Source organism: Chrysochloris asiatica, unplaced genomic scaffold (genome assembly GCF_000296735.1).
Source record: "Chrysochloris asiatica unplaced genomic scaffold, ChrAsi1.0 scaffold00058, whole genome shotgun sequence".
Lineage (NCBI taxonomy): Eukaryota > Metazoa > Chordata > Mammalia > Afrosoricida > Chrysochloridae > Chrysochloris > Chrysochloris asiatica.
Window position 1 is genome coordinate 6,616,844 of NW_006408576.1, and position 27,183 is coordinate 6,644,026.

The 27,183-nt window shown below is 39.2% G+C and overlaps 1 protein-coding gene across 1 annotated transcript in view; it reads right to left on the reverse strand.

Annotated features, from left to right (window-relative positions):
• Nucleotides 1–6,042: 6,042 nt before the first annotated feature.
• The window catches only part of TSSC1 (tumor suppressing subtransferable candidate 1), a 260,535-nt gene continuing 239,394 nt past the window's right edge, over nt 6,043–27,183 (reverse strand). Inside the window, exons 7-10 of the mRNA XM_006863996.1 lie at nt 14,738–14,874; nt 11,852–12,019; nt 10,164–10,331; nt 6,043–6,217 (exon numbers count right to left, since the gene is read on the reverse strand). Coding sequence (XP_006864058.1) covers nt 6,043–6,217; nt 10,164–10,331; nt 11,852–12,019; nt 14,738–14,874 — 648 coding nt within the window. The remainder of the gene's footprint in view (nt 6,218–10,163; nt 10,332–11,851; nt 12,020–14,737; nt 14,875–27,183) is intronic.

A 27,183-nucleotide genomic window follows, 5' to 3' on the forward strand; every position in this document is an offset into this window, starting at 1 on the left:
TTCCTGTCTTTGTAATGACTTTTTGCTTTCTTCCTGTAAGATGTCCTTGATGATATCTCACAGCTCTTCTGGTCTTTGGTTATTAGTGTTTACTACATAAAATATGTTCTTGAGATAGTCTCTAAATTTAGATGGGCTATGTTCAACTAACACTCACTTGTTTGTCAGTGTGTTATACTGTGGTGGCTTTCAAATTGCTGTGATGTGGAAGCTATGCCACTGGTATTTTAAATACCAGCAGTGTCACCCATGGTGGACAGGTTTCAGCTGAGCTTCCAGACAAAGACAGACTAGGAAAAACGAGAAGCAGCCGATTTCTGAATGTTTAGGCACTGAAGACCTTGTGAATAGCCATGGGAAACTGTCAGGTAGCACCAGAATATTGAATATTGAAACAGGATGATTAGCATGAGAATACTGTCAGATATAATGCCCTCAGGTTGGAAGGCACTAAAAATACAACTGGCAAAGAACTGCCTACTCAAAGCAGAGCTGACTTTAATGACGTGAACAGAACAAAGCTTTCAGGACTTTCATTTGCTGATAGTGGCACAACTCAAAATGAGAAGAAATAGTTGCAAACATTCATTAAAAATGTGGAATATATGAAGTATAAATTTAGGACACTTGGACATTGTTAAAAATGAAATGGAATGCACAAAGATCAAAATCCTAGGCATGCGTGCGCTGAAATGGACAGGTATTGGTCAGCATTCACTTGACTATGTCAAGTAATCTAGAAGACAGTTACCTGGCCAACTAATTGGAAGAGATCTTTTGTGCTCATCCTAAAGTAGGTGGCCCAAAAGATGGTAGAAATCATTGAATAATATCACTAATATCACATGCAAGTAAAATTCTGAAGATAATTCAAAAATAGTTGCAGCAATACATCAACAGCAAACTACCAGAAATTGAAGCTGGATTTAAAATGAAATGACATTATTTCTGATGTCAGATGGATCTTGGCTGAAAGCTGAGAATATCAGGAAGATGTTTATTTATGCATTATTGACTATGCAAAGGATTTTGATTGTTTGGGTCATAACAAATTACAGATAACATTGTGAAGAATGGGTATTCCAAAACATTTCATTGTGCTCATGAGAAACCTATACATAGACCAAGAGGCAAGTGTTTGAACAAGGGGATACTGAATAGTTTAAAATCAGGAAAGGTATGGCCCAGGGTTGTATCCTTTCACCATATTTATTCTATATACTGAGCAAATAATCCGACAAGATGGGTTATATGAAGAAGAATGTTGCATCAGGATTGGAAGAAGACTCATTATCAACCTGCAATATGTAGATGATACAAACTTGCTTGCTGGAACTAAAGAAGATTTAAAATATTGCTGATGAAGATCAAAGACTAGACTTTACAACAAAGCGAATGGAGAACAGTTAGGCAGGTTTGCATGGGCTAAGTGGGACAGAAGTAATTAATGATGTATGCACAACCTTGGAACAACAGGGCTATGGGATACAGGGATTGAGGCATGGCTTGAATGGATAAAAGAGGAGAAATGTTAAGATGCTTGGCTGTCTTTTGTATCTTGGTTTCCCTTGCCTACTATTGTAAAATAGACACTTGAGGAGGAAAGAAAGGAATAGCCAGAAACATCACCATAGAAAGCTTGTAAGTCTTCAGCCTATAACTGATTGGAATACCTAAAATGGGGCTACAACTTGCCCAGTGAAGGAGGATTCCTGTGGAGCCTTTGCATTGCATAAGACCTTGGTGGAATCCTGATCCCCGTCTAGAGTCTTCTGAGGTGGGAAATCTCCACTTCAAAGGATAAGCAGATCAGCCTGGAGCAACTAGAACAGAAGATATTTCTTGAAAGAAAGACCAGCAGGAAAATTCAAAAACAACAATGGCAGTCTGACTGACTACTATAAGAACAAGTAAGTTGTTTGCCCAGGTGCCATCAAAGCAAGTGGTTGGGTCCACTCAGGGCAAACCCCTTCCAAGACTGAGATTCAAGGGAATACACTAGCAGGCATGTGGTCATGCTGGTGACCACGTTGGTCACCCATAATGGGAAGTAGGGGAAAAAGAGCAATGAAGCTGTGAACTAAGTCTTACCACGTTCAATAGACTCCTGTGAGCCTGGGTTGAGACCTGGTTGGCTAGTAGCATGGCAAGACCTGGGGATTCCTGGGCCCAGAGACAGAGACATAGCCACAAAGCACTAGAGTTGAGAGTGAAGCATCCAGCTGATACAAAGTGAGGCGAGATGCACAAGAACACCCATATTTGCAGATAGTACCCACTTGACTTGGCTTCGATGGCTAGATGATCAGAGCTCGACGAGAAGAAAAAAGAGGGAAAAAAGAGTACAATTTGATGAACTTGATCTATACTTATGGATGTAATAGCTCAAAAGTGGGAACACATCTTTACAGCAAGGATCATTTCCATCCCCTCAGTACACAGGGTTGACAGGGACTAGCAACTTAGACATTGGCTATCCAAAGTGGGGGGTGGGGGGGAGGAGAGGGGCTTAAAGGCAAGAAGTGACTGGCTTACAAGCTTTCAAGAAGGAACCTAGTTTCAGAGGGTGCAAGGGAAGGTAGAATCTCCACTGTGTGGTTTCCAACCTGTCTGGGCGGGGCTGATGAAAGGAGATGGGAACAAGACTCTTGTGGTTCAATAGTAAATGATTGCTATCAGGACTGACTGTGAGGGTTGGAAATGTAAAGATAGACATTTTGTAACAAAAGGAGGGGAGTGGTTGACTTCCAGTCCAGGAGCAGAGGTCCCTGGGACCATCAAGGGAGAAGAGTGGAGTGTGGAACCCTATCCAGAGAAGCAGTGACACCAGAGATGGAGGCAGAGACAGTGACGTGGAGTGTTGGAGTGGCTAGGGACTCTGGATTCAGGGGGGGAGAGGGTCTGTGTGCTGACGGCCGGGGGGCAGGGTGTACCCTTTGGTTATTTGATGATGTATGGAGGGGACTGTAATCGTTGCAAGGAAACAAAATATGATAGGATGTATGAAGAGCTAGTGTTCTCCCAGGTAAACTATCACTTAATTCACAATAAAAACAAGACTAGTGTTCAGTATGGATTGCACCTTAATGTAAAGAAAACAAAAAATTTTAAAACAGGACCAATAAATAACAGCATGATATATGGAGAAAAGATTGACGTGTCAAAGACTTCAGTTTGCCCCTATCTACAATCAAGGCTCATGGAAGCAGCAGTCAAGAAATGAAACAACATAGTGCATCAGCCAAATCTACTACAATAAAATGTGTTAATGAGCAAAGATATCCCTTTGAGAACCAAGGTTTACCTGACCCAAGCCATGGTATTCTGAACTGCCTCATATACATGTGAAAGTTGGTCAATGAATAAGGAAGACAGTAGAAGAATCGATGATTTGAATTAAAGTGTGGGTGAAGAATATTGAAAGTACCATGAACTGCCAGAAGAACAAAAAACTCTGTCTTTGAAGAAGTACATCCAGAATGATCCTTAATAGCAAGGATGGGGAGACTCTGTCTTTTATACTTTAGTCATGTTGTCAGGTGGGACCAGTTCCTGGAGAAGAATATTATGCTTGGTAAAGTGGAGCATCAGCAAGAAAGAGGAAGACCCCCAATGAGATAGACTGACATAGTTACAGCAACAACAGAGAGTTCAAACATAAAAATAACTGTAAAGATGGCGGAGTATCGGGCAGTGTTGAATTCTATTGTACAGAATGAAACAAGACAAACTGACTGACCTAAGATATAAATCGTACCTGTCTGATTTACTTACACATTTGACTTAAAGACAGATTTATTAGCAGGACTCACTGATAATGCAGGGACTTTCTGTACCTACTCATATCACCCTCAGGTCCCACTCTCCATCATATTCTCTGCCCTTCCTTCTCTACCTTATATTCCTCCATAGTATTCATACATCCATGTTGTCTGACAAACTATGAGAGATTTCAAAATGTCATGGACAAATGGAACCTACAGATCATGGAATTTCCCATGAAGTTTTTGAAGTTCCCTTGTACATATTTAATTCATGATTGATGGATGGTTTCCATAACAAGAGTGTAGGCTCTAGGTAAACTGGGATTTCTGCATCACTTCTATACTACAGCAACAAGAACAGTACCTAGAATACAGTGGGGCATTCAATGGATACTTATTTAACAAAAGCATCAATTTTCCTTCAAGTGTCAGCAAACTGAAGGGAGGACTTTCATTAAAGCTGTTTTTGCATTATCCACAATGCAGGTCTTACCTGGAAGCAGAAGTGCTGAAGGGTATGAGATCTTTCTCCCTTCCCTCCTCACCTCAGTGAACTCTAACTCTACACAAGAAGGAACAAAATCCAAGATGTATCATTCGATGCACAAGCATGTATGTACTTAGAAAGTAACATAAAAACATACCTGGGATAACTCGTGGAGGGCTTCATCAAGGATGCTTCATTTTTATGTTGATTTTCACATAATAGGTCAGAATTCCATATTGAGGCACCTAAAGAGTCATTGTGTGTCCTAGAGTCAAGGGACAGTGTAGAACTGCCCCATAGGGTTTCCAAGATTATAAATCTTTATGGAAGCTGACTGCCTCATCATTCTCCTGCTGGAGGTTAACCATTGCTCCAACATTGTTCCTTAGGTCTGCCATGTTGCTGTTGTTGCTAAGTACTGTGGAGTTGGTTCCCACTCATAGTGACCCTGCACAGGGTTTCCGAGGCTGGAAATCTTTATGGGAGCAGAAACCTCATCTTTCTCCCGCAGAACAGCTGGTAGCTTCGAACTGCAGACCTTAAGGTTAGCAGCCTGATTCGTAACCCCTATGCTACCAGAGAGAGCTCCTAGGCCTGCCATAGAATAATCAAATCTTAGAGCGCCTCCAGTCCATGTCCCTCATTCTAGATGAGAAAACTGAGATCACAGTGGAGAGGCAGCATCTGCAAAGGCTTCTAGCCAGCCAAGGCACAGAATCAGAGCCCAGGCCTCTCTCCGCTCTCCTGCGCTAGCTGCTCCGAGCACTAACACACAAAGCACAGACACATCCCACATGGACCCACAGAAGGAGCAGTGAATGAAAAGGCTGCATGATCAGTGTTCTGTGATTATCTAGGAATGATGGGATGATAGCAGATTATATTGAATTTCAATGAGTTTAAGAGTGTGCTGGATAATACCCAACAGACTGAAAAACCAGGAGCATAATCATTACTTCCTGGAATGATAAAGAACCACATTTACAATGCCATCAGCATAATGCACATGAGACACAATAAAGAATGATACACAAAGAGATTAGAGAAGGCCCAAAGGCTAAGCAGGAAACTTAATAACAATGGAAAATGCAATGTTCATCATGAATACATTCCCAGGAGTCCCCAGACTCTCTGCTCAGATGCCCCAGTCTGAGAGCACTGAAGGTACAATCAGGCTCCGCAGAGGACTCAGGGTGGCGCCTGTTCAGCAGGAAGTTCTGAGCTCAAAAAGAGGGCAACTGTCCAGAAGGGCACATTCTCTCTACCCTTCAATTTTTCTAGGCTGGGCCAGAGACAATGAACACAGACTCAGATGACATGGCCAAATATGGAGCAGAGAGTTTCCTGAGAGAAGGAGCCAGGAGTCCAAACAACATGAACTTATTTATTTTATTTCATTTTTAATCTCAAGACAAAGATGAGCTAATGTTAAAGAAACAGTAATTAAAAAAAAATTAAACTCCCCAGATCCTAAAAACAGAAAACAAAAACTTTACACCGATTGGACAGGCTCTGATTTACGTAACAATGAGGGAATGGGGGTGGGGACCATATTCCCAGCACAGTTTGGAAGATAGCATTTTCCAAATTCAATGACAATAAAACTTTGTTTTAGGTGTCAGTTTGTACAATTGGCAGAAGCTTTATTATTATTCATAAATGCTTGCATTAAAAGAAGGCAATATTGGTTCTCCCAGAGAGGGATCTATTTGGAAAACTAATTACCTCCAAATAGCTACAAAATTTCGAGAATCTGCCAAGAGGATAAATCAGGAATGCCATCCAAACAAATTAGAGCAATATGTGATATTTCAGTGCTCTGGGAACCCTGTTAACAACAAGTCTTCCATCATAACTTAAAGAGGCAAACAGCCACGGGTCTGCAGAAGACCAGTCCACGGCATACACACTATCTTCATGCTCTTCATAGGTTGCAATGACGCTGTCCTGCAGGGCCTCTTTATTCCTAGAAATAATGGAAACACACACATGAAAAAGGCAGTGATTAGGTACATGCAAACAAGGCAATTTCAATCTCAGAGCTCAACTTTTCTGTAAGTGCCATCATAGTTCCTACAAGGCAGACTAGTGAGAGGTAGCAGAAAGAATGTGAGACACCCTGTCAGAAGAAACAGATTCAAGTTCCTGAGCCTCAGTTTTCTCATGTACAAGATGGGAATAATTATAATAGCCTACATTGAGGCCCAATAAAAATCGTGCACGTAGACGCATAGAGATTTTTATTACCTACCGCTAAGAAGAAGTGGGGCTTTCTTGAGTGGTTTATGGAAATCAATGTTATTGTCTAATAATACCTTGGCTTCTTCTCTTCTCATTAGAACCTCCTCCCTGGTTCCAGTGAAAGTGACTAGAGGGAAAATGTTCACTGTGCTTGAGTTAAAAAAAAGAGTTTAAAAACCCTGTCACTTTTGAGCAGAAACAAGGACCTTAGAGATCTGCTAGTTTAACCCCTTATTATGCAGACAAGGAGTCTGAAGCCCAGGAATGTGCACAGCCTTCTGAGGATCAGGGTGCAGGTCATGCGTATTAATGCAGAGCTGGGGTTGGGATTGAGGACTTCCTTGGTAACCCTCCACGGGGCCACTCTGAATCAGAACCCACTCAGTGGTACTTAACAATAGCAACAACAACAACAACAACAACGATATAGGAGCCCAACAGCGCCCAGAGAGAGTTCAAGGAAAGGAGGGAGGACAGTCTGCTTAGTTAGGTCCAGGACTGGACTTTTGCAGTTGTTTTCATTTAGGATACTAGTTTTCCAACTTTATTTCTCTTAGGGTACATTTGGGTTATATTTACCTTCTCTAGGAATCCTATCATAGGAGCCAGCTCACTTCTCTATTCTTTCTTATGCATATCATGTAAGGATTGTAGAATTTCTCAGCACATTAGTGTTTGCAGACTACTATGTCCCAAAAGGAACATTCTGAAGTCTGACATCCACATCTGTCCCTTGAGCATAGAAGTCACTTTTTTCAACCTGACACAGGCTTCTCTTGACCTTACTTTCCATTATACAATATATTTCTACTCAATATACTTTAAGTGTTCTTGAATTTCTTTAAAGAAAAATGCTTTATCTCCCCAAGAAGACAGTAAACTCTTAAAGGCATTCTCCCTTTTTGTCTCTTAATAATATTTATCTGTGTTCTGAAAAGCTTAAATAATGCATCATCAAGTTCTGGTTTTCCCAAAAAATGGACCCTTCAACTGGTCAAATGATATTTTGTTCCAAATATAACTTTACAATCCTCATGTGGGTATTTCCCCCCTGAATTTAATAAGATATATGGACAAACAATGAAATCAGGAAACGTATATCAAAATTGCTAAGGAATTATTAGAGCAAAAAGGGACTAGGGTCATCATGCCTAGGCACGTCTGACGACAAGGAAGCGTTACAGTCCTCCCTAACACAGCTGCTCAGAAACCACCTGCATGGAGGACAAGGCACCAATTAATCACACAGGTTCCAATTAAGGGAGCGATCAAGTTTCTCCTCTACTAGAGACCTGACACCTAGAGTAACCTAAGAACACCTGCTTTGTCTGTGAGATGAGATGATTGCAAAGAAGGCAAAATCCAGATTGCATAACAGTAGCTTCTTTAGCTGAGAAACCATTGTAATTATGTCTAAGTATTATTCTTTGGTTGACCTGTGTTTCTAAGTAGTGGAACAGAAAAACAACAATGTCAAGGGACAAACAAATTGGTAAATTACCATGATAAAGTTCCAAATAGATACTTTCTCAGAAAGTAATTTTTAGAATAAACGTAGATAGGTAGAGGAAGAATTCAAGAATCTTAAAAAAGAATGATAAAACCATATTAAGTTTGAATGATTCAAACTATTCAATTAAACTTGATTTTATTCCAGAAACTCCTTCTTCAGGAATCATTAGAGTCTAAATTCTCTCTGGTTAAGACCTGAAGCATTCTCACTTATAATATAGGAAATAGTTGCCACAGGTGAAAGCAAATCTACTCAAGGAAGATGAAAACGATTTCCTATTAACGTGTACTACCAATGACAAGGAGTCCTGGTGTGGCACCATAGGATAAGCACTCAACCTCAAGGTCGGTTTGAACCGCAAGGTCAGCAGTTCAAACTCACCAGCTGTTTCTCAGAAACCCTATACAGGGTTGCTATGAGTTGGAACAGACTCGACAGCACTTAACAATATTGTTGACAGGAGTCCTGGTATGGCATAAGTTTGGTTTGAACTGCAAGATTGGCAGTTCAAATCCACCTTTCATCTGCTCCTTGAAAATCCCATAAAGGGTCATTATGAATTGGAACTGACTCGACCACGCTTAACAACAAAAACAACATTGCTGACAGGAGCCTGGGTGGTGGTGCTGTGTTGAAAGCATGTAGCTACTAACTGAAAGGTCAGCAGCTTGAGCCCACAAGCCACTGCACAGGAGAAAGACATAGCAGTCTGCTCCTGTCAAGATTGCAGCCCTGGAAACCCTATAGGGCAGTTCTACTCTGTCTATGGAGTCACTATGAGTTTTAATTGACTTGACGGCAACTGATTTGTTTTTTGTGGTTTCTTTTATTGTTGGCAAGGGTCATGTAAATGAATAACACACTGGGCTACTAACGGAAGGTTGGACAGTTTGCGTCCATCCAGAGGTGCCTCAGAAAAAAAACCTGGTGATCCACTTGTAAAACATCAGCTATTGGAAACCCTATGGGACACCGTTCCACTCTGACTCCCATTGGGTTTCCATGTGTCAAAATGAACTTGACATCAACTGTTCTTTATTAGAAAAAAACCCCAAAAAAACAGAGCTTTACCTGAATCTTCCTCACCGGACAGAGAAGCAAGCAAACTGTAAGATTACTGGCAATCAGTCCACATTCAGGATCCAGCCAGAGGTCTTTACAAGAGTCTTGAGATCAGACTACACTCCTGCTCTATCACTAACTAGTAAAGTGATGTGCATCAGTCCCTGAATCCCCAGCTGTCTCAGGGTACCTTAGTTCCAACACGAAGAGGATATGGTATCAAGCTATCTCCTAAACGTGGATGCTATTAGGATCAGACATAGAAAAGTGTTTTTTTAAACTATACAGCCAAGATGGCATTACTATTAAAACATAAATTGCATTCCAATTTTCTTATATTATACACAATACTATGGTGTGTAATATTACATAGTGCCTAGAGAACAAGTAGTAAAGAGGAATGGTTTTGGATTTGGGAGTGAGTAGACTAGGTTCAAGTCCCACCCTGACATTTACTAGCTATGTGTCTTCGAGCAAATCACTAAATGTCACTGAGTTACACAGGCCTACATCTACTATAAAGGAACTCTAGTAGCGTAGTGGTTATGAATCGGGTTGCTAACCTCAGGGTCAGCAGTTCGAAACTACCAGCTGCTCCATGGGTGAAAGATGGGGCTTTCTTTCTCGGAAACCCTGTACATGGTCACTATGAGTTGGAACCGACTCCATGGCACATAACCACCACCACCACCACATCTGTTATAATGAGCATACTATTAATATCTGTCTTACAAGGATTGCTGTAAGAATCAATGAATAATCATTCTCATTATTATTAATGTTAAAGTTCAGTTTGAAGACTAGTTAACAATCTTCAAAATTTATATAATGCATTTAATAATAACAAAACACAGGAGAGGCATTACGTAACTCAATTTCAATGCCTCCAAATCTATGGAGCCACTAATCAGACTATTGTGCTAATGATCTCCAGAACCGTGAATCTCCCATAACCACAGTGAGAAAGTAGAATGTCAACCCTGAGTAAGATATTAGATATAGAAATCACCTGGATCAAGGCATTATTCATGAGAAAAGAAAAATTCTCACACCTTTAAGGATCACTCCCAAAGTTTTAGAAATAATTTGTTCGTACTTCTCTTCTGGATGGTGCTCCTCTTGATCACTGAGGTCATCGTCATCTACCAAATGGCCAAAGGGCTCAGAGGAAATCGACACCATGTTTGAGAGGATGACTCTGCTGTCACTGCTACCAGTTAGGATCAGCTGATCATGGGAATGGTTGTAGCGGACATTCCACACCCTGCAAAGGAAAATTAAACAGCTGTTTGAATGACCACTGATGTAAATCAGTTTTAAACTGCATCAACTTAATTTGGGGATTCTTATTTGTCTGGGTTCAAGATAAGGTATTACTTTGTAAACTCAATCCCAAATGGCATGGTCTGACTTTAGGTAATTTTCAGGACAGAGTTACGTTTATTGTAGGTCTCTATAAAATATTATCTGAAATCCCAGTCAACAGAGACTAAAAAGGACTAAATGTTACTATAAACCCTCAGAGGAAAAAGAAAGCTTATAGCTCAATATTCCAGACAAGCTTTTTAAAATTATAAAAACAAAAATCCCTCCAAAGTAAAATATGGATTATAAGTAACCTGTTATATTAAACAATATCTCATGACAACTTCCCAATGAACAGCTGTCAGAGGTCCTAAGACAAAAGAGCAATGACAGGTCTTCCTGGAATTGGTCTTTGAGCTTTGATCATTAGGATCCAGCTTTCTTTCACACACATACACATATGCCCAGGGTGTTTGGTCAGCTTCAGTCTTAAAATTGGTGCCAAAGACGTTGCAGGCTCCAGAGCCCACAGAGGAGCCACAGCATGGCGTGTGAAATTCTAGCACACGGAGCTACACCCCCCTGGAGCGGCTTAAGGAGGACAGTTAAATTATTTCCATATAGATTGTAATCAATTCTAGCAGTTTATTAAATTTATTGAAACTGTGCACTAAAATTGTGTTTCTAAAAAATTAATATTTCTTTCTGATTACAGAAGCAAGATAGTCTCTGATAAGTAATCCAAACAATCCAAATATGTAGACCATAAGAGTAAAGTCTCCTTTAACATGGCCCTCTTTGCCTGAGAGAGGATTACTCATAATAGTTTGGCTCTTCCTCCTCCAGAATTGTTCTGCATACTTATGAATATGTGTGCACATGTACTTATATATATATATATATACACACACACACACTTTAAATAAAAAATGGATTCCTACTATACATAGTCTTCCACAAACTGATTTTTTTTTTTCACATGCTTAGCAAAAGTCAGCATACGGTAAACATTCAAATAATATTTTAGAAAGAATGAATGATCTTGGGCATCTTTCCATGTCCATATATATACAGATATTCTTCATTCTTTTTGACAGCTGCATAATCACCACTGAATGGATGTCACTTAATTTATTGAACCAATCCCCTATTGATGGACATTTGGGCAGTTTCCAGTTTCCCTACATTACACATAATGCTGCAGTGAACATCTGTGCAAATTTATTTTTGCATACTTGAACCAGCACTATTTCAACAGAAACCAGAATCTAACATTTTTCTCCTATTCCTATGTTTATAAATCACAAACATTCAGATTTAGAATCAGTGTTTCTTTAAGAAAAATAAAACTGGGTTGATTGATTGATTCACAGCAGCATAAACTAAGCTAGTGTATGCTTTTTAAATGGTAAGGTAATTAGCAAAAGAAATGACATAATCCCGTTTTCCCTAACCCAGCATGCAGATAAGTCACTGTACCAGTGGGAATGCTCCTCAAGCGTCTTCACAGGTTCAGTGACATTTCTAGTGTCCCAGAACTTCACCCTACAGTCGTCTCCACAGCTAGCTAAGTAGTACTGTTTATTGGGATTAAAGTCGAGGTCTCGTACCAGCTGTCCGTGGGCATTTTCTATGCAGTATATTTGGCTGAGAGAAGGAAAAAAAGGAATAGCATATAAAAATACTAAATGGATTAGGAAAAGCCACTGAACTCTACAGATATGCATTAGTTTCCTAGAAACCGCTTTAATCTCCCAACTCTGGTGATACAGTGATCCCACTGCTGGCATGTGAGCTCAGGGAAATCCCAGCTGGTGGTACTCCTGGTTTACAGGGATTGCCTTTTCTTTGCATGAGAAGGCTGGGCACCAAGCACCAAGAGTGCTTGTGGAAACCAGCTGAGCCTAGCGGCCTTCATCTGAGTGACTATAATGCTGTAATGCATGCAATATATTTTTTTTTTTTCAGCAATGTATTTGTGATCCTCTGGGCAAGCTGTGGAATTGATATCAGTTTCCAGCTGTCAAAAATGCTATTGGGTATCTTGAGAATGAGAGTGTGCCAGAGGGAATGTGATTGTCATGGAAAAGCTAAGACAGGCTTTTTGGTAGGATACCTGACAAATTTTTAGAAGGATGCAGTGAGAAAAGAAAATAGCTGGTTTTGGTACTGGGATATTATACATAGAACAGGAAGGAAAAAATTATACAGAAAAAATATAAAGAGAAGAAGAAGAAAAGCTATGGAAAAAAAAAAAAAATAAGAGAGGCACTGTTTGTTATTGGTGGATTGGTCTTTTATCTATCCATACCGTCTTGGAATGCCAACATTAGAAAATAAATAACCCTTCTAAAGACAGGGAGACACCGGCAAATGAGAAGCTGTCAAATTTCCACCACATAACTATTTATACAGAATGTGTACATGCACACACATGCATTCACAAACATAATTTAGACTGTTCCTCATATAGTCTGAGATCAGAATATTTCACCTATTACAAAGATTCCTTCTGACTTCATAAACTCTAAACAGAGAGGCAGGTCAGCTGGTGAGACTGGAGCGTGGTGGTTTTTATAAAAAGAGTCCTGCATGACTTTGAGGGTCAGTAGAGGTCTATTCTTCGTTGGGTCGGGTCTAAGAGCTACATGGTCTTTCTAGGCTGCCTGTGTGCTACACTACCGTTTCCATTTCCTTTCCTGAGGAGAAACTTAAATCTCTCTCAAAATAACTAAATTTCTTCACTCTTCATAGCGTCAGTGTGGATGGTGTACAACTGGGCTCTTTTGTAATATGTAATTATTTTTCACATATTTGAAGACCATTATTAAGTGACCTTACAATTTCTCTGTTCTCCAAGGTAGATCCACTCAATTTCTTTTATCTTTCCCCCAACACCACACTGGATCCTTAAACCATTTTTAAATCTTGAACTGGTTTTTATATCTCATACCTTTCCAGGACCCTAATTTTTTCCCTAAAATGAGATACCTCTAATCCTTAAGACCTTGAAAGTAAAATAGGCAAACATATAAAAATAAAAAGTTGGCAAAGTCCTAGGGATTTAGCTGGAAAGCAGTGCATGCACAAAGCATTTACTAAAGGTTTCCTGCATGCTCTAGTGGGAATTATTTTAATAAAAGCATGATAAATTCTAGAAGAAACACAAAAAGCATCCAGGGTACACAAAAACCAACACCGTTAGCCAAAGGAGAAATAATAGTCAATGGTAAGGAGCTGTGACTCTCTTTCCTGAGGTTCACCTTCCCCTAGGAAGTCAACTCATCATTACAGAGAGGCAGCACAGGGCAAAATGAGTTAACTCCAGATATGGCTAGACAAAGCTATCTTTGCTATCCGTTTTTTTCTTTCTTTCTTTGGTCTGTAATGTCAGCCTTCGAATTTCTTGTCTTTAGATACTAAAATTCTTCATATTCCTTTAAAGAACAATGAAAGCTGTGGAAAAGATAACCATAGGACACAGAAATAGACTTCAGTCAGGCTACTCATCATAATATGAGTCTATGGCTTTCAGTTTCTGATTAGAAAACTGAATAAACCCTTTGTACAGATATGCACAAGCTGAGGAAAAGGCAATTGATTATTTATTAGTCCCTGAATTTTCAGAGGAGCTATGAAACTAAATTTAAAGTTGTACCCCCAACCTTAAAGGCAACACAAGTTATTACAAGACATCCGTCTTTTCAGCTTAGTGATAAATTATGGTGTGCTGAGGGGATAAACTGTATCTTAAAAAAGCTTGCACAGGCTTCTGTTGCCATGACAACAGATATGCACACCATCACTCCTATGCTTATCAAACTCACAACTGGAACAGAAAAAAATCGCTCTTATTTGTTCCATTAGAACTCTTGGTTGCTGCATATAATTACTCAAATGACAAAATATGATTACCCAATAGGCATGTACCTTGTAGGAATCGAAATTATAGAAGACAATGACTTGAGAAAGGGGACAGCGATAGTCAACCTTTAGTTGTTAGTCATGGAGACCATGGTCACCATCTCACTCACAAAGAACAGTATAAACACCGATCTTAATTTTCATTGTAAACTGCCACCACGTATGGGATATCAGTATGAAGTATCAAACAACTGAAGTATAGAGGTTCCACAGCATGGCCATGCCAGCTTAATTTTGGAATGAAGAAACAAAATAAGATTTTCAATGCCCTATAAAAGTGAGACGATGGCAAATAAACCATGTGCTCCCATACACATAGGATATATAATGATCTCCATTGTAGTCATGGCTTTGTTCAATGAGACAGGAAACTAAAGAGAAAGACGTGGAAGGATATGGGTTCATGTTCCCTATTCAAAAGAGAGTTTCAGCATCACTGACCTCATGCTCCGAGTGTCCCACCCTCGGAGAGTAGTGTCATTTGCTGTGGCAACCTGGGTACAGTTGTGATGTGGGCTCCATCGTCCCGAAGTGAACTTCAGCTGCCCTTTCCCTTCCAAAGACGCTGAGCTGGCCAGCTTGGGAATTGATAATGTTTTTTAAAGAAGAAAAAAAAGTAATTGAAACTCTTTTCAGAAAATGCAAGAGGATATTACTGAAATGATTCAAAGGATATTGTTGAAAATGACAATAATTAAGAAGATCTATTTTTGTTTCCTTCCCTAAAAAGGCCCAAAATACTTGAACCTTATTTTGGGGGTTAAAAAAAAAAAAAAAAAAAAACAACTCATGGCAACAACACTATAAAACTGAGCAAAGAAAAAATTAGAAGGAATATTAATAGATTCTCTATTAGACAGGACTTACTTGCAAGTATATGATTAGAGATAATCTGCTCAAACTTGAAAAAACAAAATAAAACAAAACAAAAACAAAATAACTCAAACATCTGGCTTTACCCAAGGACAAAGACAAAACAAGTAAAGTACACATGACCAGTTTTGGACTACCAAAAGGAAAAACATATTTTAATTAATCAAGTATTATTTTAAATACACATCCCTTCTCATTCTTTATTTTGAAGATCTCTAAATACTTCACATGGAGGTTAATTAAACCTCAACAGGCCAGTGAGCTAACTAATGAAGACTTCACCTATATCCACTGGGAGTTGTCTCTTGGGGGATCAAAGCTACATATGACCTCAAAGAGAGAAGAACGCCTGTTATGAGACAGGGAGTGAGATTGTCTTGTTCTCCCACCTACTCCACCCACAAGTCAGCTAGAGAATGTTTATGCTCAAGGGCATATCCATTTGCTCACATTTTTATTTCAATTTTTGGTTTGAGAAGCTATTCATAAAATGTCTTCTGAAGGAAAGAGGGCCTTCCAGGCTGCTCCACTACCCTTTCACCCCTTGCTAAATTCCCCCTCACACTATGACTTGAATTACTTCTGAGAAGTTTGTGAAAATCTCCACAATATACACAACCCTACAATATATACAACCACTACGCAACCAAAAGGAGCTCTGGTAGCGTAGTGGTTACTAATCGGCTGCTAACCTCAAGGTCGGCAGTTTGAAACTACCAGCAGTTCCGCGGGAGAAAGATGAAGCTTTCTGCTCCCATAAAGATTTGCAGCCTCAGAAACCCTGTACAGGGTCACTATGAGTCAGAACCGACTCCACGGTACTTAACAACAACAACAACAAAACAATCAATTAATTCATTTTAACTTTAAAAACTACCTGTACTCTTTGGAGCATTTTTGAGTGGGGAACTGAATAGGCCATATAGCTAGCCAGCTCCCAAATGTATTATGGAGGTTGGTGGTTACATGCCATGGAGTAGGTTCCGACTCCTGCGCAGGGTTTCCTAGGCTTTAAATCTTTACGGGAGAAGAAAGCCTCATCTTTCTCCTGCAGAACAGCTGGTAGCTTCGAACTGCTGACCGTGAGGTCAGTATCTCAACCGGTAACCACAACTACCAGTAACCACTATTCTTTCCAATGAAAGAATCCCAGAAGGGACAATTAAACTGAGTAACTAGAACGGCAGTTGGGGGCTCCTGTGACCATTCTGGGTTCTATGGACCTGGTGGTTTATTCAGTCATTTCACATTATTTATCGAAGACCTGCTGCAGAACAGGTACAGTGCCAGGAACCAGAGATTTGAGATTGAACAAACTTAAATAAAAGAGCCACCTAGTAAATACTGTTACAGAGGGAGGACAGAGTATTGCTAGGACAGAGTTCACTTTTGTTGCCCACAGACAGTGAGAGATGCTCCATCTGTCTCCCCTTGCTCAGCCAGCCTAAAGGCAAAGTCCTGGTTCCCGGCTAACTGAGTACTAACAGAGCAGGCTAAAAAGGTGATTCTGACCTCGGGTTGGTCTGTGACTGCTTCAGAAGATGAGGAAACCCTAAAATTATATGCACATAGTTATGCACTGGAGTTCTGGCATGGTGCTGTAGGATAAGCACTGGACTGCTAGCCACAAGGTCGGCAGTTCAAATCCACCAGCGGCTCCTTGGAAATCCTATGCAGAGTCCCTATGAGTCAGAAATGACTCCACAGCATTTAGCAACAATAAAAGTTACATGTTTGCCACTAAGTGGTTGTTGGTTTTTTTTTTGTTTTTTTTTTTTAGTAAGAGACTGGATAAATTCTCAAAGGGTCTGTGTATGGTCCAGTTAAACATTATGGATCACAGTTAGGTTGAGGATGAGGGAGACATTGTCTTAGAAGAGGGACATATTAGGGTTACAGGGTTGTTTTTTTAAAACCTCATTTATCCTTTTCCAAAGATTTGGATATACTATTCTCACCCTATCCCACACATAACACATAACCTATAAGAATGTGAGAGACACCCCAAACCAGGATGGAGTAGGTTAGCTGTCAGTTATCCTTGCAAGAAGAAAACATGTTATTCTGTTGTTCAGCAGTCAGAGTTTTGTCTAAACACTGCAGGCACCTCAGAGCTTCCATACTAATCCACATCCCTCTCAGCGACAGATGACCTTCCCAAGCTAGCAGCTGTTACTACGCTCCTTCCCCTGCTTACGGACAGTTCTCATAATGCCACACAACTCCTCAGTGCCTGGTTCCACTAGCCGCCCTCACCACTGCTCCTTTCTTCCCCACAATCTAATGATGTGGTAGAAAATAAGGAAAAGGCTGTTTTTTGTTTGTTTTAAATAGTATCCAAGTTAAAAATGTTTTACTTGTTGAGTTGGTAAATGCTGCATTATGTATATTTTTACCACACACACACACACAAATTGGATTTACTCTTGTATGCCAAGTGTGACTTATGAATCCTTACAGTAAAGTTAAAGGATTAATTCTGTTCCACTTAGGAAATATTTATTGTATATTACTGTGTGAAAGACACTCTGCTAGGCATGATGGTTACACTAAATAAACTCACTCAAAGCTGTACTCTTCATGGAAGCACATTGTCACATCTCATATTTCTCTCAAGGAGTGGCTAGTGGGTTTGAACTATCAACCTTTTTTGGTGAGCAGTCACAAAGAGAAGCAAATCACTAGAATACAAAAAAGATTAAATAGAGAAGTACCAAGTGCTTTAGGGATTCAGAGATGATATCATATTCAACTCAATGGGAAAACGGCAGATTCCAGGGAGCAGGCATCATTTGAGACAGGCCTTGGGGACTGTGCAGACTACTGAAAGATGAAAACAAGTAGTATGACTGAAGACAGAAGGCAGAAGCCAGAAAAATGCACAGATGAATAGAGAATAGCAAACAGTCCTCTTTGGTTTAAAAATACTAGCATTAAGCTAGGAAACTAGGTTATGGTCATGAAAATCATCAGGTTGAAACATTTGGCAGCCAAAGTATTAACTGAAGACTTTTAAGTGGGGCAGGAACACACAGCCAGAGTCCTGCTTTTGGAAGATGGATTTGGCAGCTGTATGTGGAGGAACTGGAGGGGTAGGGCTTGAAGGCATGTACTCCCGTTAGTGTCTATAGCAAGAGTCCAGGCAGGATGCCATGAATTAGAATGTGACTATGGAAATAGAAAGGACGCGCAGATTGCAAGTGACGTGCAAAGAGACTTCCCTTGTCAAACCAGTCCTTCTAATCTGTGCATTTTCCCCAGGATTTCTTGTAGCACATGTAAAGCAGGTCACAGCTGCCCAGGCGTTTCACATAGAAATCCAATTTGAACTAGCCTGAACTAAAAGGAAAATTTAGTCTAAAAAAACCTGGAGTAAGTAACTAAAGTGAAAAATATAAGGGGATTTTAACAATAATTAGTGCCAGGGACAAAAACACCATAAAGACTCTCTCTAATTCCTTAACTCTGTTCCATTTTATTACAAAAATATGTAGCCATTAAATTGATTCCAACTCATAGTGACCCGATAGGACAGAACAGAACTGCCCCATAGTGTTTCCAAAGCTGTAATCTTTAGGGAAACAGACTGCCACATCTTTCTCCTAAAGAGAGGCTGGTAGGTTCAAATCACTGACCTTCTGGTTAACCACTGCACTGCAAAGTGCCTTGAAACTGAATATGCCAATGCATTTATTCATGACTAGCACACATACTGAAACCAAGAAAGGGTTATTGTTAAGTGCCATCAAGTCAGTTTCGACTCATAGCAACCCTGTATAGGGTTTCCAAGGAGCAGCTGGTGAGTATAAACTGCTGACCTTATGGTTCAAACTGACCGTCCAGTGCTTTTTTCCACAGCAACTATACAGAAACTACATTCTTCTAATAGACATCCAAGGAGCTCTGGTAGCTTCATGATTACGAGTTGGGTTGCTAACCTCGAGGTCAGCAGTTCAAAACTACCAGCTGTTCTGTGGGAAAAAAAGATGAGGCTTTCTGCTCCTGTAAAGACTTACAGCCCCGGAAACCCTGTACAGAGTCGCTATGAGTCAGTACCTACTTCACAGCACATACTCACCACCACCAAATAGACATACAAGGAGAGACCAAGCGGATTCTCCTGGAGAGGGACTTCAGTTGGCTCAGGAACAATCAAGAGTGGCCACGTAAGTGGAGTCATAAAAACTATAGCAGATGCTGTGGGCATTATATGCTTGAAAGGAGCCCTGGTTGTGATGGGACTGACAATGAAAAATGAATAAATGTCTCCCTCACTTTCAATCCCACTGTATCAGATTCTATAACTTTCCTTTCTTAGTCATTGTAGTATATGAAGATCTAGTTGTAGGGGTAAAATTATTTTCAGTTGGCACGTGGGAGGCCTGGGTCCCTGGAACCACTAACTTGGCATGGATAAATCATATGAAATTTGAACACATGCAACAATATTGAAGGAAAGTTTGATTTTTATGGAGAATTCAAATTAATTATGCAGAACACACACGCAAATAATCATATAATAAGCTAACATTAGAGCTGTGATCACAAAGCACATAGAATTTAAAAACATAAAATGATGGTGGAAAACAGTGTGTCTCCTATACTATTAGCCACAGAAAATATTTAGTAGAAACCTATGGGGATAAGGTTAAAGTAAATTTTTCCAACAGTGATATTGCAATACAGTTACCTAAGGAGAAGATTCAGCAACATTTTTACAAAAACTATTGTTGTTAGGTGCCATCAAGTTGTTTCTGACTCATAAATAGAACAACAGAACAAAGCACTACCAAAACCTATGCCATACTCACAATTGTCATTAAGCTTCAGCCTATTGCTGCTGCCACTATGCCAACCCATCTTGTTGGGGGTCTTCCTCTTTTTCACTAACCCTCCACTTTATCAAGCATGATGTCCTCCTTTTCCAGGGACTGGTACCTCCTGATAATGTGTCTGAAGTATGAGAGATGAAGTCTCAGCATTCTGGCTTCTAAGGAGTATTCTGGCTGTACTTCTTCCAATACAGATTTGTTTGTTGTTCTGGTAGTCAACGACACTTTCAATATTCTTCTCCAACATCATAACTCAAATGCATCAATTCTTCTTTGGTCTTCCTTATTCATTGTCCAAATTTCACATGCATATGAGGTGACAGAAAGTACCACAGCTTGGGTCAGGCATACCTTAGTCCTCAAAATGACATCTTTGCTCTTGCACACTTTAAAGAGATTTCGTGCAGCAGATTTGCCTAATGCAATATGTCATTTGATTTCTTGACTTCTGCTTGCATGAATGTTGATGATGGATCCAAGCAAAATGAAGTCTTCAACTATTTCAACCTTTTCTCCATTTATCATAATGTTATTTATTGGTCCAGTGGTGAGGAGTTTTTTTTTTTGTTGTTTTTTTTACTTTGAGGTGCAATCCAATGTAGTCTTTGATCTTCATCAGTATTCAATTTCAATTTCAAGTTTTCTTTGCTTCTAGAAGCAAGGCTGTGTATATCATGCGATATATATATATATATAATCACGGGTTGTTAATGAGTCTTCCTCCATTCCTGATACCATGCTCTTCTTCATATAATCCAGCCTCTTGGATTATTTGTTCAGCATACAGATTGAATAACTATGATGAAAGAATACATCCTAGACACACACATTTCCTGATTTTGAACCATTCAGGTTTTTAAAATTTTTAAATCAGTTTTTAAAAATTTAAAAACCATTTAAAACACTTGTTCTGTTCAAACCACTACCTCTAGGTCTACGTATAGGTTCCTCATGAGTAGAATTAAGTGTTCTGGTACACCTATTCTTCACAATGTTATTTATAGCTTATCATGACCCACACAGTAGAAAGCCTTTGCAAAATCAAGAAAGCACAAGTAAACATTTCTCTAGTAATCTCTGCTTTCAGCCAAGACACATCTGAGCAATGACATCCCTTGGTACATGTTCTTGTCTGAATCTGACTTGAATTTCTGGCAGTTCACTGTTGATGAACTATTGCAGCCATTTAAAAATTATCTTCAGCAAAATTTTATTTACGTGTGATATTAATGATATTTTCCAAAGATTTCTGCATTTCATTGGGTCATCTCTCTTTGGAACGGGTACAATTATGGATATCTTCCAATCAGTTCACCAGGTAGATGTCTTCCAAATTTTTTGGTATAGATGAGTGAATGATTTCAGTGCTGTATCAGTTTGTTGAAAACCTTCAATTTTTATTCCATCAATTCCTATGGCCTTGTTCTTTGCCAATGCCTTCAGTGCACCTTGGACTTCCTCCTTTAAAACCACTGTCTCTAGATCATATGCTACCTCTTGAAAAGACTGAACATTTTCCATTTCTTTTTGGTACAGTGACTGTGTGCATTGCTACAATCTTTTTTTGATGTTTTTGGCATCATTTAATATTTTGCCCAAAGAATCCTTCAGTATTTCAAGTTGAGGTTTGAATTTTTCTTCAGTTCTTTTGATGAGAAACACTGAGCATGTTGTTCTCTTTTGTTTTTCTAACACCAGGTCTTTGCACATTTATTATAATAGTTGACATTGTCTTCTTGAGCTTCCCTTAGAAATTTTCTGTTCAGCTCTTTTACTTCCATATTTCTTCCATGTGTTTTGGCATCTCTACACTGGAGAACAAGTTTCAGTCTCTTCTAATATCCATTTTGTTCTTTTCCTTCTTTCATGTCTTCTTAATGACCTTTAGTTTTCTTCCTATATGATGTTCTTGATGTGATCCCACAACTGTTCTAGTCTTTTGTCATGAGTGTTTAATGCATCGAACCTAGTCTTTAAAAGGTCTCTATATTCTGGTGAGAAATGTTCAGGGTCATTTTGGCGCTCATCGACTTGATTTAATTTTCTTCAGCTTCAACCTTAACTTGAACATGATAAAGGTCTGTCCACAGGTGGCCCCTGATCTTGTTTTGGCTGATGAAACTGAGCTTTTCCACAGTCTTTTCCCATAGATGTAGTCAAACTTATTTTATGTACCCCAGTTGATGAGGTCCTTGTGTATATTTATTTGTCTTTTATCCTGCTTTAAAAAAAGGTATTTCCAATGAATAAGCCATTGGTCTTGTAAAATTCTCTTATGCAATCTCCAGTATCATTTCTATCACCAAGGCCATATTTTCCAACTACTGATGCTTCCTCTTTGTTTCCAATATTCTCATTCCAATGACCACCAGTAATTATCAATACATCTTGATTACATATGATTAATTTCAGACTGAAGACGTTGTTGGTGATTATGTGCCACTGAGCCAGTTCTGAATCACAGCAAGCCTGTTTCTTAGGTTGTACATCTTTATGAGAAGCCTCATCTTTCTCCCATGGAGCGGGGCTGGTAGATTCAAACTCATGACCTTATGGTTAGCAGACAAACTCGTAAACTGCTATGATACTAAAGTTCCATGAAGAAGTTGGTAGAATTTTTAAATTTCATCATCACTGGCTTTAGTAGTTGGTTTGTAAGTTTGAATAATGGAGGTATTAACTGGTCTTCCTTGTTAGCATATGTATATTATCCTATCACAGGTAGAATTGTACTTCAAGACAGATCTTGCAAAGTTCTTTTTGATGATGAATGAACTGCCATTCCTTTTGAATTTGTCTTTCCTGGCATAGTAAACCACATGACTGCCAGACATGACTAAAAAATGCATATGATTAAGGCACAGGGTGAGCTAATTTTTGTCTTTAAATTTTGCAATTTATATTTAGGTTCCATGTTTTAATTTCCATATACACAATCTGAACTAACAAATATTGTTATCCTTTTGAGGATAAAAAATGAAAAAAGAAGTAGTCAAAGACAATTTTTAATATGTTATTTCAGTTTTCTGAAGGTGTAGTTATCAAATCAATGATTATTCATTGACGACACCAAATATGCTATATGTATATAATCAGCAAGCAAGACTATGGAAAGAACAGAATATATTTGCTAGCTAATAAATATTATTTGTTCTAATTAATTTTCTATTAAACACATTAACTGTTTAATTCTTTATAATAACAAAACCAGAACATCGCATCTTGAGAAGATAGATAATACAAGTTCCAATTGAGTGAACCAGACAAACTAATTCTATGTCTTTGGAAAAAAAATGGCATAAAACCATCCCAAAAGGGAAAGATTTGCAACTTTGAGCAAAGTAACCCAAGTTGCAACCTCAACTAAATTATATTGTCATCTAAAGCGCTACGCATACATATCTACTTTCAATTCCTAAAGATGTCTTGAAAAATTAAATCAGCAAAGCTAAGTGCTATCTGCTTCCAAGAAACACAGTACATAAAAGGTATTCTATACTTCAGCTATCAGAGTTTCCAGATTTTTGAAACAATAAGTTAATTAATTAATTAATTAATTAATCATTTAGGGAATTACCAATCAAGCATACTACTGATCAACAAGTATTTATTCCCCATCTGGAGCAAAGAAGAGATCAGAAAATCACAGATGCAAAGACACAGTTAGTCCATGTGAACTAAGTTTACAACGGACCATGTGAATGCACCTCAGTCTCCATGACCCAAAGACCAGAACAACTAGATAGTATCCAGCTACTACTGCTGACCACATTGAAAGGAATCACAATAAGAGGTCCTGGATAGAGTAGGAGAAAAATATGGAGCAAAATTCAAAATCAGAAAAAAGATCAGGCTTACTGGTCTGATAGAGACCAGTGGAAACCTTAAGACTCTGGCCCTAAGATACCCTTTAAGCCTGGAACTTAACTCACCTTTCAACCAAATGATAGACAAGCCTTATAAGTAGAATAACACCAAGGCGGCATAAGCCCCTTACAATAATCAGCCATACAAGATCAAAAAGAGCAGCATTTGCTTAGTAATAAAGCTCAGAAGGCAAGAAGGGAGAAGAAATAGCTCTGTTACATCCTGGGAATTGCCACCAGCATCACAAAACAAAATATGTATGAATTGTTGATGAGAAAACCAATATGCATTAGAAACTTTCACTAAAATCACAGTAAAAAGTTAAAAACAAAGCAACAACAAAACCAAAGTATTTATTGAGTCCTTCAGTTCTATACTAAGTGCTTAGGCAAAAGCAGAAAAAGTGTCAGGCATTGTCTCTGCTCTCTGGCTGTCAATGTAGGTGCTGTTGTTGCTGTGAAGTGCTGTCGAGCTGGTTCCAACTCACAAGGACCCTGTATAGGGTTTCTGAGGAGCAGCTGATGAGCTTGAACCACCGACTTTGAGGTTCAAACCAACCTTGCAATCAAGTGCAGCAACCCTCAGTGCCACACCAGAGCTCCAATGTAGGTGTAGTAAAAAACCATAATAATATTAATAACACTAATGATCAATTTTAGTATCAGACTCTATAAAAAGCATCTTGTGTTTGTATCCCAGTGAAATAATTTCAATAATCACATAATATAGATATTAATATCCCCTCACATGATATAGATATTAAAATCCCCATTTTATACATAAGGAAACTAAGACTCTGAAAAATTAAATAATTGTACAATAAAACAAAACAAAAAGCAAGCTAACAAATGACATAGACAAGATATAGGCAATATGTCAGTTTAAAGAGATTTCAAAGAAAGAAGAACCTAGGCTGGAGTAACTAAAGAAAGCTTTGTTCAGGCTTAGAGACTTGAGATAGGCTTTAAAAGGCTAAACAGAACTCAAGTCAGTGAAGGAGAGCAGTAAAGATATTTCTGGCAAAACAAAAGTATAACAAAAGCAGAGATAGGTAAAACAAATGAACTTGTTTGAATGGTGTCTACATGTTGGGAGTACTAGATAAAATCAAATATGTAAAGGTGGTCTAGACTTAAATCAGGTAAAGGAATTGGACAATTGGATCTTCCTTCAGTTAGGAAACAGAATAAAAACAGCTGAATTTTTGGAACCAACTTGATAGCACTTAACAACAACTTGTTAGCAGTGAGACAGCTAGTTTGTAAAACAGGTGTGTCTGGAAGTAGTAGAAACATGTAGTAGCATCTAAGATGGTCCCCAATAATCCCAGTCTCCTGGTCTTCATGGTTTGAATAATTCTCTTCTCTTAATTACAGGCTTCTTTCTAACCAATGTTGGAGTCCTGGTGTGGTGCTGCATGATAACACACTGGACTGGCAAGATCAGTTTGAACCACAAGCTTGGAGGTTCAAACCCATGAGCCACGCCTCAGAAACCCTAGACAAGGTCACTATGGGTCAGAACCAACTCAACGGCACTTAACAACAACGACCAATGTTGAGGGCAAGTCGCTTTCACGATGAGATTATAATAGACTCTGATTTCTGTCTTGCTGGCTTTGATGAAGTAAGTTGCCATGTGGTTGCAAATTGAAAGCAGCCTCCAGTCAACAGCCAGCTAGGAACTGAGGCCCTCAGTCCAGCAACCTAAAAGGAATGGGATCCTGTCAAAAACCATGCAAATGAGCTTGAAAGCAGCTCCTTCCCATGCTAGCCTTCAGATGAGACCTCAGTCCTAGCTGACACCTTGATTTCAGGCTTGTGAGAGACACTGAAGCAGAAGATGAGCCAAGCCAGATCTAGATTCCTGACCCACAGAAACTGAGATAACAAACATGAATTATGTTACGCAGCTAAAATTAGGGACATTTGTTACCTACAAATACCCAACTAATATAAGGTCCTAACTAAGGCAAGGAGAAAGATTCCAGCTGTCCTAGCCCCCTTATTTCACAGAGTGGAAAACTAAAACCCAGAGAGGCTACATGACTCACCAAACAGCTACCTTGTGGCAGAAATAGGATCTGCCTACTGATTCAACTCTATTGCTCATTCTGATGCAAGTACACCCAAGGCAATGAAAACTTCATGCCTGTAGGTACAGAGAAAAGTCTGGAAGGTAAATTTTAATAAAAGCCTGAAAGAGATTTCACCATCAATTTTTAAGGGTCTACTCTGGGTAGACAGCATGGTATAAGCTGTAAGGTTAATCAATCACATTTTTTTTTGTTTCCTGGTGACATGGAGGCAGAACTCAGCAAGAACTCCACAGGGTGCAATGCACGTGGTAATCTGTTTTTCAGCATGAAAGAGAAATATTCAGTGCTTCTCAGTCCAAAAGGAATGATTAAAGGCATCCCACAAATCTTTTCAGAAGAGATGTTACTAATGCCAAGATGTGAACAAAAGAATACACCTTCTAATGAACAAAATGATGTGACTTGCATCATCTTCAGCAGTTCAAGTGGGGGCACATTTAAGAAGAGTCTCAGCATAAAATTTCCAAACCCAAATAGCTGTACTTTCTGCAGTCAAGAGACTCAGATCTGAAAAGGTAACCAAATTTGGTGAAGAGGAATAAAACTACAAGAGCACAATACTTCGCATACAATAGATTTCCTAAGATATTTGTGTTGATCAATAATGAGGATAACAGAAAAACAACTGAGAAAACTAAGCACATCTTTTTGGAAGAAGAACAGTAAGGCTAAGAAATAGGGTTGAGCTCTATTAAAGTATACAAAGTATTCAGTACAGGGGATTGGTTCTAGGACCCTCCCATGGATATGAAAGAGATGCTCAAGTCGCTGGCGTGGTGCTATAGAATAAGTTGTTGTTGTTGTTAAGTGCTGCCGAGTTGATTCCGACCCATAGTGACCATGTATAGGGTTTCGGAAGAGCATCTGGTAAGCTTGAACCACCGACCCTGCAGTTCAAATGGCTACTGGGCTGCAAATCTCAAGGTCAGGGATTCAAACCTTCCAACCACTCCTTGGAAAACCTATACAGGGTCACTATGAGTAAGAACTGACACAATGCCACTTAACAACAACAACAATAACTTGCATATAACCTACACGTATTCTCCCGTGGACTTTAAATCATCTCTAGATGACTTGTTAAGTGCCGTCGAGTTGGTCCCGACCCATAGCGACCCTGTACAGGGTTTCCGAGGGTGTAAATCTTTACGGGAGTAGAAAGCCTCATCTTTCTCCCGCGAAGCGGCTGGTAGTTTCGAACCGCTGACCTTAAGGTT